Source organism: Eurypyga helias, unplaced genomic scaffold, assembly GCF_000690775.1.
Source record: "Eurypyga helias isolate BGI_N326 unplaced genomic scaffold, ASM69077v1 scaffold1045, whole genome shotgun sequence".
NCBI classification, from domain to species: domain Eukaryota; kingdom Metazoa; phylum Chordata; class Aves; order Eurypygiformes; family Eurypygidae; genus Eurypyga; species Eurypyga helias.
Genome location: NW_010253166.1, coordinates 58,809 through 72,293, shown reverse-complemented (window position 1 = coordinate 72,293; position 13,485 = coordinate 58,809). Strand labels below are relative to the sequence as shown.

The following is a 13,485-nucleotide window of genomic DNA, read 5'->3' as shown; positions in this document are numbered from 1 at the left end:
GGTTCCCTTCCTGCCAAATGCTTCTCAAAGCTCTAACAAAAAAACTTTCTCTGTAGAAATGGACTTTCTTTTGGATGATAACATGTCAGCATGTGTTGCAAATTAAATGTAAGTTCATGCATTATTTCTGTAGTTGCTTGTGATGGGTTCAGAGATGAAGAAGTATGTTGAATCCAGCCACACTTCCTGAGTGAGAAATACTGCTTTTAGTCTCCAGAGCAAGAGCATCCACCCACCCAACTGAAAACGTCACATATTTTGGAGCACACCATTTGCTAGCAGAAAATAATGTGGGAAATAAAGCATGTCTTGTCACAGTTGTGCTTGTGTCAAACTTAAGTCGCTTAGCCAGCTAAAAAATTCAGTCCTGCATTGTGTTCTGTAATCAGATTTTCTTTTTCTCTCAACTACTTCAGTTTTGTTTTAAGAAACCGTTGTACTGACAAAACACAGATGATGTACGTGATCCAAATTGTATAGTAGCATTTACATTTGGGTGTCATTTATTCTGACACTTGTATTACCAGAACTCACCCTGTCAAAAGGCCATTTCCCTCATTAAATTAAACCCTTTCTCCTTGTACAAATTGTCAAATAGTTCTAAAGTGGTCTGTTTTATTTTTCCATCCTTAATTCTCCCTCCCCATAGATATCCATGGGCCTAATTCCATAAAGAGCAATTTGCCATTGAAAAAGCCCCAAAACACGCTGCTGAGTGTTCAAAAACTCTGTGTGTGAAAGTGATTTTTGCCATAGAAGTCTTGCACTGTGCATTTCAGTTATACAGTTTTGATCAGTGACGTTAGCATAGCAAACCCTTGTTAAACAGCTGTTGTTTTTCTTCTAGAAACTACTAGCTGAAAATGACACAGCAAATGCATAACTTAAGTCTCCTCCAGACTAAAAAGAACAGCATGCCATCGTCTCCAAATGCTGCAAAGCGGTTATATCGGAACCTGTCAGAGAAGCTTAAGGGGAGTCATACGTCCTTTGATGAAGCATATTTCAGAGCTCAATCTGACCGGCTCAGTCTCCGTAAGACCTCAATGGTAATTACTTGATATTTATCAAATTGCGAATTTGCTGACCTATTAATGTCCTTAATTGCTTTGCTTTTAATCTGTACAATTTTCATCATCTCACTTTGTTCCCTGATCAATGCTGTATGTTCTTCCCAGATTTAGTACTTAAGATCCTATGTCAAAATAAATTCTGACCTTCTTGGAGGGTAAAGAAAAGCTACCTTAGTGAAGTGGTGATGTTTTATTTTAGGAGTAAGGTCTTGGCATTAATGTGACAAAATGTGGATTAAATATATCCACACAAGTGTTTCTCTTACAAGAAATGAAGAAAAAGTATTTTAAGAAAACTGAAGATGAATTTAACAGAAGTTTGGGGTTTTTTCCAAATAACAGAGCAAGTGGATCTTATATGCTGTGACAGATACCTGCAAGGTTGTTCACAGGCTGTGGTGGTGGTCACTAGATAAGAGCGTGGCAAAAGGAGATCACACCTGGAGCAGTGTGGCCTGGGTACCCTACTCTAGTCGCAGGACGTAGCCAAGCACTCTGGTGCCAGCACAGGAAAGAATGTAAGCCCCTGCTGGACTCGCCACTCACAAGTGCTCCTATTTATGCCAGTGCTGGTGAAGTTACACGACTTCCAGCACATATATCTTGAATAATGGACTGTGTCCCTGAGATAATTGCACAATGTAGGTTCAGTTCACAACAAAATCTTTTATATTTGTTGGAGGAAGATGATCTGCTGTTGATATTGCCAAAACAAAATAAATTCCCCTTTTCCATAAGTAGAAGGAACACACATATTCAACTTCTCTTAGTTCCTCTCCATTTCTGAAGAGCAGTGACTTAGGACAGTGTCTGTGAACGCGCCAGGAGACACCTCTTGGAACCATTACTGTGCTGCATGGAAGCAGGTGCTTACTGCCGTGTAGGACTAAACTCTGAATATGGTTGGGCCAGATAATAAGACTATTACAGAAGAAAAAGCACACTCTAGACTCCATTAACACCCACAAGTCTTTGTTACGCATGAGACGAATTCTATGCATCAATACAAGAACTATAATAATTTTAAAATCAATAGAATTATCCTGTCCCTTTGGATCACTCCTTTCTTGAAGTCAGAGCACCCATGCATGTCCCATGGAAGAGCTAAGCTGAAACGTAGCTCTAGTGCATTGGAAAAGTCAAGAGACTGTTGTCTCTCTGCTGTGAAGAAAGACGGCGACCTGAAGGAAGCAGGGATCGTGGCTCCTTCCTCTCAGCTCTGGCAGTGCCAATAGATTTTGTTTTACAGAAGTCTGAAACTCAAACAGGGCCTGATAGCTGGAGAGCAAACGGCCTGCGCATAGTAGCCAAGAGCTTTGCTTTTGAGGCAGTGGATTTCAAGATGCATTCAGTTTGTAGGGATCATTTGAATTTGGGCCTCTAAGTATGAACTGTGGGAAAAGATTTTTAGATGGTGTTTTAGCCACTCTCTGTTCTTGCCTTTTTCTTTTCAATTGCAAGCTTGTGTGTGACTGAGCGAGTGCAAGTGAGGAGGATAAGCTAGTGCTGGGGCCCATGCCAGGGCAGGCTGACATCTAGACTGAACGAATGCCAGTCTGTTAACATATCTTCTGACCACTGCTCTTCTAAATACACACTTCAAATTACACATTCCTTCAAATATGGGGTCTTCTGTCATATTTAACTAATCAGAAGAGGAATGGCAGATGAGCATAGCCCAAAGATTGAGAAGCAGCGTACTGCTTATGAGGCTTAAGTCCTCTGCTATCCACCGAGCTAATTACATACAATCTCCCATCTCTCCCTTTGCAGTCCAGGTCTGTCAGGCGGTGGGAGTGCCTATTCAATCATCAATCACAATTAGGAGAATCAACTTTATGTTGTGATGTGGATGGTGGTTTAATGGGATATAGACTTACTTGTGCTGATTTTGTTTCCCCCCATGCCCTACGCTGTCATGGGAGTGACACAGCTTTTGCCACTGCTGACCCACAGTGAGCATGGGTACCTCTAGGTATTACCGCTCTGGGGTCTGAGCTGGTGTCCACAGCAGTCAGTGAATAGACTCCCACTGAACTCAAAAGGCTTCAGATCCCATTCTGTCCACTCTGCCTGTTGTTTTCACAGTTCTTCCTAGAAATAAACAGCAAGGAATCTGTGAAGGGGTGAAAATATTCCCAGTCAGGTTTTTAGCTGATGTATTTTCTAATCATTGAGTTTCAGTGCTACAGAGCGAAGTCAGTGACTAAAATCATGTCTCCAGACAAGTGAACAACATTTGTTAGAGTTTGTTTTCTTTCAGCTTTGGCTGGTGAAGAGTTTTCTTTCCATTCTCTCTTGCCGTGCAACACTTTCCATTCAGTAAATTGTTGTCTTGCTGCAGACATAGCAATGTCCCAAAATAGCTTTATTCTTGAACTCATGTTTATCAAAACAAGTCTTTGCAGAAACTACTTTAACATTTTTTCCAACTCCAGTAGCACATAGTGGAGTTTTTCACTCAAACCTAGAGCAAATATCTTGAAAGGGGCACTTCATTTTAATTAAGCTACATAAGATTGCATTTCTAAACACTCCAGCACTGAATCACTTACTGGAACATGGTTATTACTTACTGCAAAGCCATACTGTAGTCCTTTTCAGTATATACATTTGTGCATTGGAGTAACACCTAAATAAATTAATCACATAGCACAGCTGTCTAGCTAGTGATTAGAGGCTGCAGGGCTGAGTCAAGGAAAAAGCAATGTGAAAACTGGCCCTAAACTTTACCTGATCACTCATAAATGTGATTCAGTTTCTCTTTGAATTCCATGGTTTTGTCTTTTCAGAGCAGAAGGAAGCTATCTAGTAACTGTAAATGAAGGCAGAAATCAGAAGGCTCTTGTTAGTATTTGTGACAAAATTGAGCACCTGGGTGTAAGGATGCTATGTCTTACCCTTGTTGGAATTTCATCCCCCTGGGCTGCAGATGTCTGAATAACAGTGCAATACTAGTCTTTTACATCTAATAGGATCAGCTTTTTGCAAAAAACTGTAACATCTTTAAATATATTTCTGTTTTCTGCTTGAAAGCCAATAGTTGGAGAAAAGTTGATCAAGTGTGTAATGTTTTTCTGGACTTGGAGAGCTGGGCTCCATGCAGGCTTCCAAATTCTACTGGCATGGCTGAAAATGTGGTAGATATTTTGCTGCCTCACCAGGGTATTTTCTGACTGATATAGCATGGTTAGATGCATACTGTTATGTGGATGGAGGATGCGTCCTGCCTAGGAAGGCCATATCACAGTTCCCATGTTTTTACACTCTGAAGTTGCGAGTCATGCCGACATATTTCAGCCTATTGCTTGTGTCTGAATTGTTCATTTGGAAAACCCGATATTTGCAATTTGGTCTGATAATTGTTTGGATTGGATGAAGTAGCTTACTCATGCTCTGTTTCTTGTTTAAATCAGTGCAGCTTTTTCAATCAGATTTCTAATGAAATGAAGAAATAGAAATTTGCTCTTATTTTTGCCTTTTTGGTGAAACATTCTTGCCAACAGATTATCTGGCAAGAGCATTTATGAGGAATTAACTTAAGCATGTGCTTAGATTCCGTTTGGCAAATTACTTAAGGCCAAAATTTCATAAATACTTCAGGTATTTCATTTGGCAAGCAAAACTCCAAGGATGCATTTTCAAAGGCATCTAGGCAGGTCTAAATCTTGATACCTGAATCCAAAAATAACAATTCAAATAAGTTTTTAAAATAACACTCCAATAATCATTCAAGGAGGTAAAATCTGTTCTTAAAGTGTGTGTACATGTATTTGAAAAGGGCCAAATGCTTTTGTCACTGGGTTGATTTTGGCATAATACTGAAGTTTTTTTATTATGTAACAGGGAATTTTTGGTTTTATATAACGCAAGAAACTCCTGAGATGTTTATTGAGTTTCTCACAAAATTGGAATTAAAGCCAAATAATGGTATTGAGCACTTAGGGTAGCACTCTACAAATGCTAACTCATCTAGCTTTTATGCTCATAAATAAAGCCAGTTAGAAGAGAATGACTATTCTGATTTCAAAGAAGGAGAAAGCTGTATATGCACCCCATGCCGTAGAAGTGGAAATATGCACCAAGGAATACCAAGTTTCCTGTCCTGCGTGAGCACCAGAAGCCTGTCATTGAGAAATACCATTGTTTTATTCTGCTCTCAGACTGTTAGTCGGTGTTTCCTAAAATTAACTTAACTAAAGAAATGGAAACTAGTGTAGTCATTCAGTTTATTTCCACCAATTCCTTTTGTAGTAAGCTCTTTATGAATTTACTGTTAAATAAATCGATTTTCCTAGCTGTGATCAATTACAAAAGTAATAAGATTTTGCTTGTTTTCTGATTGGATCAAAATGCAGATGCTTCTGAAACACAATTACCCATTATTCCCATAAATAACAGTATAGAGGAAGTGCTAAAATCACTAGAAAAAGAATATTAAGTGGGTGTAAACTGTGATGAAACGAATGCTTTTTAAAATGTTGATACATATTTTTGAAGAATCGGTGAATATCTTTTGCATTTCTGTAAAAAACCCCAGTCCATCGGTTCACAGCTCTGCATTCATAATAATGAAGTTTCAAAGAGCAAAGGAGCACAGCTTTTTTTTTTTTCTTCCTCTTTAGGTGGTGCATCAATGATGTAGTTACATTAATGCTGAGTACACAGTACAGTGACATACCGCTGTTAAATGTGTGTCACTGAATTGAGTGGGAGTTGATGACGTACAGCATGTAGCAGAATCATGCCATTAATTAAAATATTCTGTAATTATAATTAAAAATAATTAAAATTCTTTAGATTTCTATCCTGAGCACTCCATCTCTTCAGGATAGGGGCAAAATGCCGGAATAAGAGTAAATTCTCTGATTTCAGGATGATAAGGTGTTATATAAGCAAGACAGCAGATGTGTGAAGCTACTGGAATGGAAAGAAATATTGCTGCATTGCAGTAAAATTTCTGTCATTTTAAATTTTTACCTTATAATAAGAGAAATATGTGCTGGCCTCTTTTCTAAAATTTTCTGGAGTTGTGCCGTCTCTAGTGACAGCATGTGTCCTTAAAGACATTTTTTTTGCCTTGAACAAAGGGGTGGATGAAGAATGATAAATATTTCTACTTACTATTCAACTGTTCCTTTTTCTGAGATTCTTCTCTTACAGTTAACACTAAGTATGATCTAAGCATTTGCTAACAAAATTAAATCTGAATCTTACGATCTAGAGAAGAATCTGAAAACAAGAGTCTGACGAAGTGCTTCTTGATGAAGCACTTTTTTAAGTAGTGTCTTTTATTCTGCTCAGAAATCTACAGAAAACATATTTCTCCAGCATGAGCCGTCTTTTCTAAGTGTCTAAAAGGTAGATTGCCAGGTCGGCACTATTCTCTGAGCTTTGCTTTATTGCTGCATAGTTCATCTCATCCAACATGAAGTATCTCATTTCTCTATATTGACCATTTGGGGTAAAGATCATCTTATGTACATCTGTTGTCTTAGTCTGCGGATTCCTAATGCTCAGCATAGGTGGGGTCCATATTAAAACTTTAAGATAACATCATCTTTGCAATTTCTTAGTGTGGTACCAATGTTTCATAAGCAAAAGAGTACACAAGGTCTCTGTGAAGCCTGAAAATTTCTCTAGAAATTTCTTTAGACACTTTTAACTTCAAGCACGACTGAAAATAAACTGTAGAACTGTTCAAATTCCAAGGTGTAACTGTGGACTCCAGTTTTCAGAACTGCTTGCAAACCATCAGTCAATGCGTTTTAGGAGGAGACAAATGATGGTCCAGCAAATAAATACTCTTTCAGAAAGTGTTGTTTCACTGAGAGCAAAACTCGGTCAGGGCTATGCCAAATAAAACTACATCGACTTAAAAATGAAAATGAAGTTTTGATGTGGCTGAAATGTTACTTTCCAATCACAGCAGAAGTCACTTGCAATTTAGTATTTTATATCATACAGAATGATAATTATTATATAAGACTTTTCTGCGTCTCCTCCATGTGGGTTTCAGGACACAGGGGCTAGTTTACATCACTTATCTGGATCGCTTGCTCTCTTATGTATGCATTTCTTGGGTGTGCCAATGCCACACATCATGTCTGCATAGATCCCGTTCCCTTATGTGAGCACATGCTGAGCCCTTCTTACTTAGCTGGGTCTCTTGCTTCTACGAATTCATTCTTAAGAGAAAAAAACCACTTACTGGATAATTGTGACAATGGGACACTGGGAGAGAGAATTTAAAGAATCTTGGCAAATAAGATGTCATTACTGTAGGCTCCAGAAGGATGTTCTCATAACAGAAACCTGCAAGACATGCTGCTCTCCTGCACCTGCTTCTCCCCATCTCAATTAAGAAATTACATGTTTCTTTATATTTTACCATTCTTTTATCTCCTTGACATTGGTAAGGAAAAGGTTCAGTGTTTTTCCCTGCTTGAGAGTCAGTGCCATGTATGTTCTTGGGTTTGGCTGCTCGTGTTCTCTGCTGTTCAGACCATCACTTTCTGGACATGCTCACTGGACAGTCAGTTTTTTCAGTCTCATTTCTGGTTCTTTATTTAAGTGCAAAGCTGCTCCTACTTACAAGTTAAATGCAAAATATGAGCACCTAGAAATGACTGAAGTGTTTGAATGAACAGTACCTATTACTAGCTCACACTGGAACTGTGAAGGCTTTTCTCCAGAATAGCTTGTTTGATCTGGATTTTGATCACCTGAGTTTGTAGATTTTTACTTTACATTTTGAGTTTGAAAAATTCTGTAGTCCAAGAACCTGCCAAAATCAGTCTTTCATCCAGGTTCACACTGAAAACATATACAATTTCTCATACTGTTTGGTTACGTGACAGTAGTCTAAATAAGTATAGGCTTGTTTCTTATGGGTTTGAATCTCACTTGAATCTTCCCACAGACCTGAGGCAAGTTCAAGCACACAAGTCCAGAGGCCAACCAAGCTCAGTTTTGCTGCAAACAACTTCCATGTTTCTGTCTGAACCTAAGCTGGGGCTAGAGGATCGATATTTTATAGCAACCTCACAAAACACAGATTTCCTCAACTTATTTTTAAAACATTGTCATTTCAAAAGTTTTACTGAATTTCTGTTTTTATTGATACACAGAATTTCCAGTGCAATGAAGCTATGTTTGAGGCCGTAGAACAGCAAGATCTGGATGCTGTTCAGGTTCTTCTTTATCAATACACACTGGAGGAACTGGACTTGAATACACCAAACAGTGAGGGACTAACTCCTTTGGATATTGCCATTCTGACAAACAACATCCCTATTGCTAGGACCCTTCTACACGTCGGGGCAAAGGAAAGCCCACACTGTAAGTAAAGAACACAAAGGGAATTGACTTAGATGATTGCCTGTAGAAGATTAGGTTTGCTACTGTTTGTGGAAATTAATTGCATCACACACAAAAATGTAATGGTTTTATGATACAGATGATTGTACCTGCACTAGTACCACCGTGCTGAAGAACATTTGCAGCAGTGTCTGCTTGGTGAATGCCTTCTCAATAGATCTTTTTTGTTCTCTCTGTCAGATCACCAACTGATGAATCAGGCTGAGCTGCTAATATGATTAACACTGGGGCTGCTGAGTTAATATCAGTACTGAGAAAAAAATTTTAAAATTATGGAAACAGGAACTGAGTGAGCGATTCAAAGATCATGATCTGAAATACGGAGTTGGTCATCAAAAACTGAAGATCGATGGGTTGTCTAGACTTTGGTTTATTTTGATTATCCTTTTGATTTTGGCTATGCTGCCTTCAGGAGACTGGTTATGTTGAAATCTATCATTCCCATTACCAACAGACTCCTTACTCCTACGCTTCAAATGGCCTAAAATCCCACTTAAATGAGAATTTCAAAGTTCTACAGAACCAGAGAAAATCTAAACACAAAACAGACCTTCTCAGTTTACTGGAATACCAATATTGCTTATAACTACATATTGTAGTTATAAAACTCCTTTGTATTCCTTCATGGGCGTTTTTATGCACAATTTGTGGGTTGGAGGGTGACTTACCAACCCAATTAATCAACCGTATACCATGACACAAACTCCGACGCCTTACTTGTGTCTAAAAATACACCAATGTATGCGAATTTGTTTAAAACTGTCAATGCCTATATTTAGGACATTCCCAGCAAGGCTATAATGAGACTGTGTTTGAGGGGTTCGGCCACTGCAGACTCTGCCATTAATTTGAAGTTAGTTAAATTAACAACATTTAGTGCTGGCATGTCAATCTCAGTGCTCCAGGAAATTGCACCTTGAGGCTACTAACATTGCCAGTTTTTTCACTGGAGAGTGTGTGTGCATGTGCGTGTGTGTGTTGAGTTTTTTTGCCAGACCCTCAGTGTTGGTACACCTTTATTGCTTTTCTATGTCCACAGCACTTATATTATCATTTATTCTGGCCTCCTTTAACCTTCCCTGGAGATTTTTGCATAGTGTAGCTGCTCAGTGAAAAGAGTTTTTTAGTTTTATATTTATTTGTTTATTTTTCTGTCATGGTTCATGACTGAGGCTTTAAAAAAAAGTGTGACAGCATTTAGAGTACATGATTGACTGCTGAAGCAACATTCATTAACCATGACAAATCTAGAGGAAAACACAGTCTTGAGTGTTCTAAACAGCAGTAAAAAAGACTAAACTAATTTTTCATTGACCTCATCTGTAAATAAATGCAGTCTGATGGCGAGCAGGGGCAATCATAAATTAGTATTCATTTCCTGTAATTAATGCAAACATGCCTATGAACACAGAGAATATGAATATATAACCACCTCATTTCCATTTCAAAATATACCCACCAAATTTCCACTTCACTTATCTTGATTTTTGGGTTTTCTGATTGAAATAATGGATGAAACATCCTCAATAAAAAGCACATGATTGTTTGGGTTTTTTTTACCTTAAGGGTTTACAGTTGCTGCTTGACAGGCAAATGCAAAAAGTTATTTTCAGCACTCAAAACAAAGGTTCACAGCATCTTTGTATGTGGCTTCATTCTTGGGGAACTGATAGCAGTCACTTTCTGTTTTCTCCAGTCTTCCTGCTTTGCTGTCTGTACTTAAGCTGCCCTGTTAGAATGAAATCCATTCTGTCTGTATGATCTCAGGGCTGTGGGAACATGATCCAGCAGCCAGCGGGAGCATTTCAGTTCTCTGTGGTGGGCAGTTGAGTGAGACTTCCCCAGGCTGAGTGGGAGGGGAGGGGATTCCAAGGTAAAATTCTGACTCACCCTGATTTTGGGACAGGACACAAGCATCTCTTAATCTGATTGGAAGTATAAAGGACAGATGCACAGATCCCTGAGACTGCAATGTAGAGGGATTACGCATTCCAAGTGTACACAGAAAGCTTCCTACAGACAAAACTCTAGCTTTTCCCCTACCTTAGCTGTAGTGATCCAGCTAAAATCTCATTACAGCCCCTGACCTAATGATGTAGAAAAGAGGATCTGTAGGACAGATAACTTCCATCTGTATCACCTGGATTTCTGCCTGGAACAGGAACAACAGCAGATAAAGCAATAGAAAGTAAAACTATATGATCTCTAATTCCACATGGAGCTCAGACTGTATAAATCTTAACAGAAAGCCAACATCTCTTAAACACAAAGTAAGCAAAAACAGAGAGTACAGCATTTAAAACACTTAGCTGAGGAGGAGGCAAAGTTCACTATGTGATCATTTCAGTTACTCTTATTCATAATATACTCATGGTTTGGCCTGGCTTGTTCACGTGAACCCAAATAAAATTAAGATGAAAATTTCCAGTGGCTGATGGGACACGTTTCCAAGACCTGACAATTGTGGATCAGAACCTTGATTCAACAGATGAGCCTGATCCGTAGTGAGAACTTTAACCGTTGCCAATTCTCTGTTACCTGAAATTCTGGCACATAAAATCTTCCTCAGTCCTGTTGTGCTATCAGATGTGTTGCATGCTTACTGTAGGCATGGATCCAGGAAACCCTATCACCTTTGCCCTCCCAGTAAACAGGCAGTTCTGAGGATACCGGCAGATTCTGGTAAGCCTGGCCATATGTCTCTGATGTCCATATGAAGAATGATCTAACTTCAGGAAAGATGGCTTCAATCCAGCTTCTGAAAGCAAAGTCTTGGAGACAAACATGCTTCAAAAACAACCTTCTGGATGTCAGAGGTGTTGAGTAATTCCTTGCTCTCCTCCTGTGGCTTTAAAGATCCCATGGTACTTCTCTCATTGGTATGTAGGGTTATTCTTAGGCTCAGCTGAACTTGGATTGTGACATTGTTATGAGAGACAGAGGGCAAAAGTTAAAATGAGAGGTTCAGACTGGATAAAACAAACACCTTTTTCACCATCAGGGCAGCACAGCAGTGGAACAGGTTGCCTAGAGTTGTCCCTGGGAAGTTTTCAAGACCAGGCTGGGTAACGCCCTCAGTAACTTGGTCTGATCTCATAGCTGACCCTGTTTTGAACAGGAAGGTTGGACTAGAGAAGGTCTTTTCCAATCCAACTTGTCCCATAATCCTATGATTCCAGTTTAGGAATAACACTCATATGCGCAAACATCTTCTCTCCTATGGTGTTTTGATGTCAAAAACCTGTCAGAGTCTTGGTCCTCTATATGGTGAAGTCTGATGTTTTCAGAAATGCCCACTGCTCCTAGCTTACACAAGCGAATGAACAGTACATCCTGTGCAAGATTCGTGCTGTTCCTTTAAAAACCCCAGGGAAACCCAGGGTCTGGCAGTGCCTACATAGCAGCTCCCCATCATTGCTAGGAGTAGCTGCTGGTGTTAGGGTGGTGCTTTCAGTAAATAGGGACCTTTTAAATGAAGACTATCTCAGAGTTCTGCAAAAATACTAGACACCAGAGAAGTTATTTTCTGTGATGTCAGAATTCCTTCTGTTGTACACTATTCCCTGCAGAGTGGACATCAGATCAGTGGCTGCATTTCCTTTCAGATTAAACACCCTTACAAGTCCTATTTACTAAACTGCAAATAGCTTGAACAATTTCAGTCTAAGAGCATTTTTAAATCCAGCTTGATTCACCATATTTCACTGTGTAATCATGGGGCTGGTATAGAGTGGTCTTGTGGGCTTGGGCTAAAATCAAACCTATTTTAGTTTGTAGCCTATTAGATCTTCATTTTCACATTTGTGGAGCACACAGTAGTTCACACAGGCAATCAGAAGTGCTAAACAGCGAATTAAAATTATTCTAAGCACTGGAGAAAAACAAAACCTCCGTGTGTCCAACTGCTCGCTGTCTGTCCAGTCTGTCAGAGCACTAATTAGATACTGCCTAAGCAAACTGAGTGCACAAAGATAACCTGGAAAGGGATCCGTTCTACACCAGCCACAGCCCTTAGGCACAAAGCTGACATTCTTAAGTTTGCCAGTTAGATCTCCCTTCTCTTGTAGAGATTTATGTATTGTATGTTTATAACCAGTACAACCTTCTTTTTTTCTATGAAAGCTTTATTATAGGGAGTTGGATGAAACCAAATGCCTTATTATTTTGGTTTGGTTTTAATATTCCATCAACTTAAAATGTATATGCGACTTCAGTCTAATTAAGATATTTTTAAGCATGAGAAACATGAGAAGATCAAATTTGCTGAATTTATTCTCGTTGTTAATCCCATTTAAGTGGCCAAATCCTTAAATGGTATAAATTGGCATGGTCTATCAAGTTATCTTGATGACAAGATAACTGCTGGAAGGCAGAGTGTTCAAGGATTTGACCTTGCGTGTGTTACACCAGAACGCGTAAGTCCAGAATTTTGTCACGAGTCTGCCAAGCAATTACTTACTTTTCCATTCTCTTGGTAGTTGTTAACATGGAAAGCAGGTCAGTGCATCTGAGTACATTGGTCCAGGAAGCACAGCAGCGAGTCACTGAATTGTCTGCACAAGTGATGAATGAAGGCCATGGTACAGACAACACAGAAAAAGAGAAGCAGCTAAAAGCATGGGAATGGAGATACAGGCTATACAAGCGCATGAAGGCAGGCTACGAGCATGCTAGTAAGTAGAAGAAAGTAGTTGTAAAATTCAAGACAAGAACTCTACAACTGAGAACACTCTGCCTTTGTTGAGCAAAGATGCTCTGACTAACCGATCCTCATAGCACTGCCGTGAAGCAGACAAAAGTTAGGGTGGGAAAACTGAGGCACACAACTGAATGGCCTTCCCAAGAATGAGAAGGAAATTGATGTTAGAACAACAGAGGGCCAAATATCTGAGACCAACAAGCTCATAGCTCCTTTAGGAATTGGCTGCATAAAATTGATGAGACCTCCAAACACTTGGTTCAGAATCTAATGATTCTGTCCTGCTTATTTGTCTTCACTTTTACTCCTGGATCTCATTTAATGTGCTGAGAG

The 13,485-nt window shown here is 39.2% G+C and overlaps 1 protein-coding gene across 1 annotated transcript in view; it reads left to right on the top strand.

Moving 5' to 3' along the window:
* Nucleotides 1-13,485, top strand: part of ANKFN1 (ankyrin-repeat and fibronectin type III domain containing 1) — a 141,309-nt gene that overhangs the window by 89,550 nt on the left and 38,274 nt on the right. Inside the window, 3 exon segments of the mRNA XM_010152557.1 lie at nucleotides 848-1,049; nucleotides 8,204-8,414; nucleotides 12,932-13,126. Of these exon segments, the coding sequence (XP_010150859.1) occupies nucleotides 848-1,049; nucleotides 8,204-8,414; nucleotides 12,932-13,126 (608 nt within the window).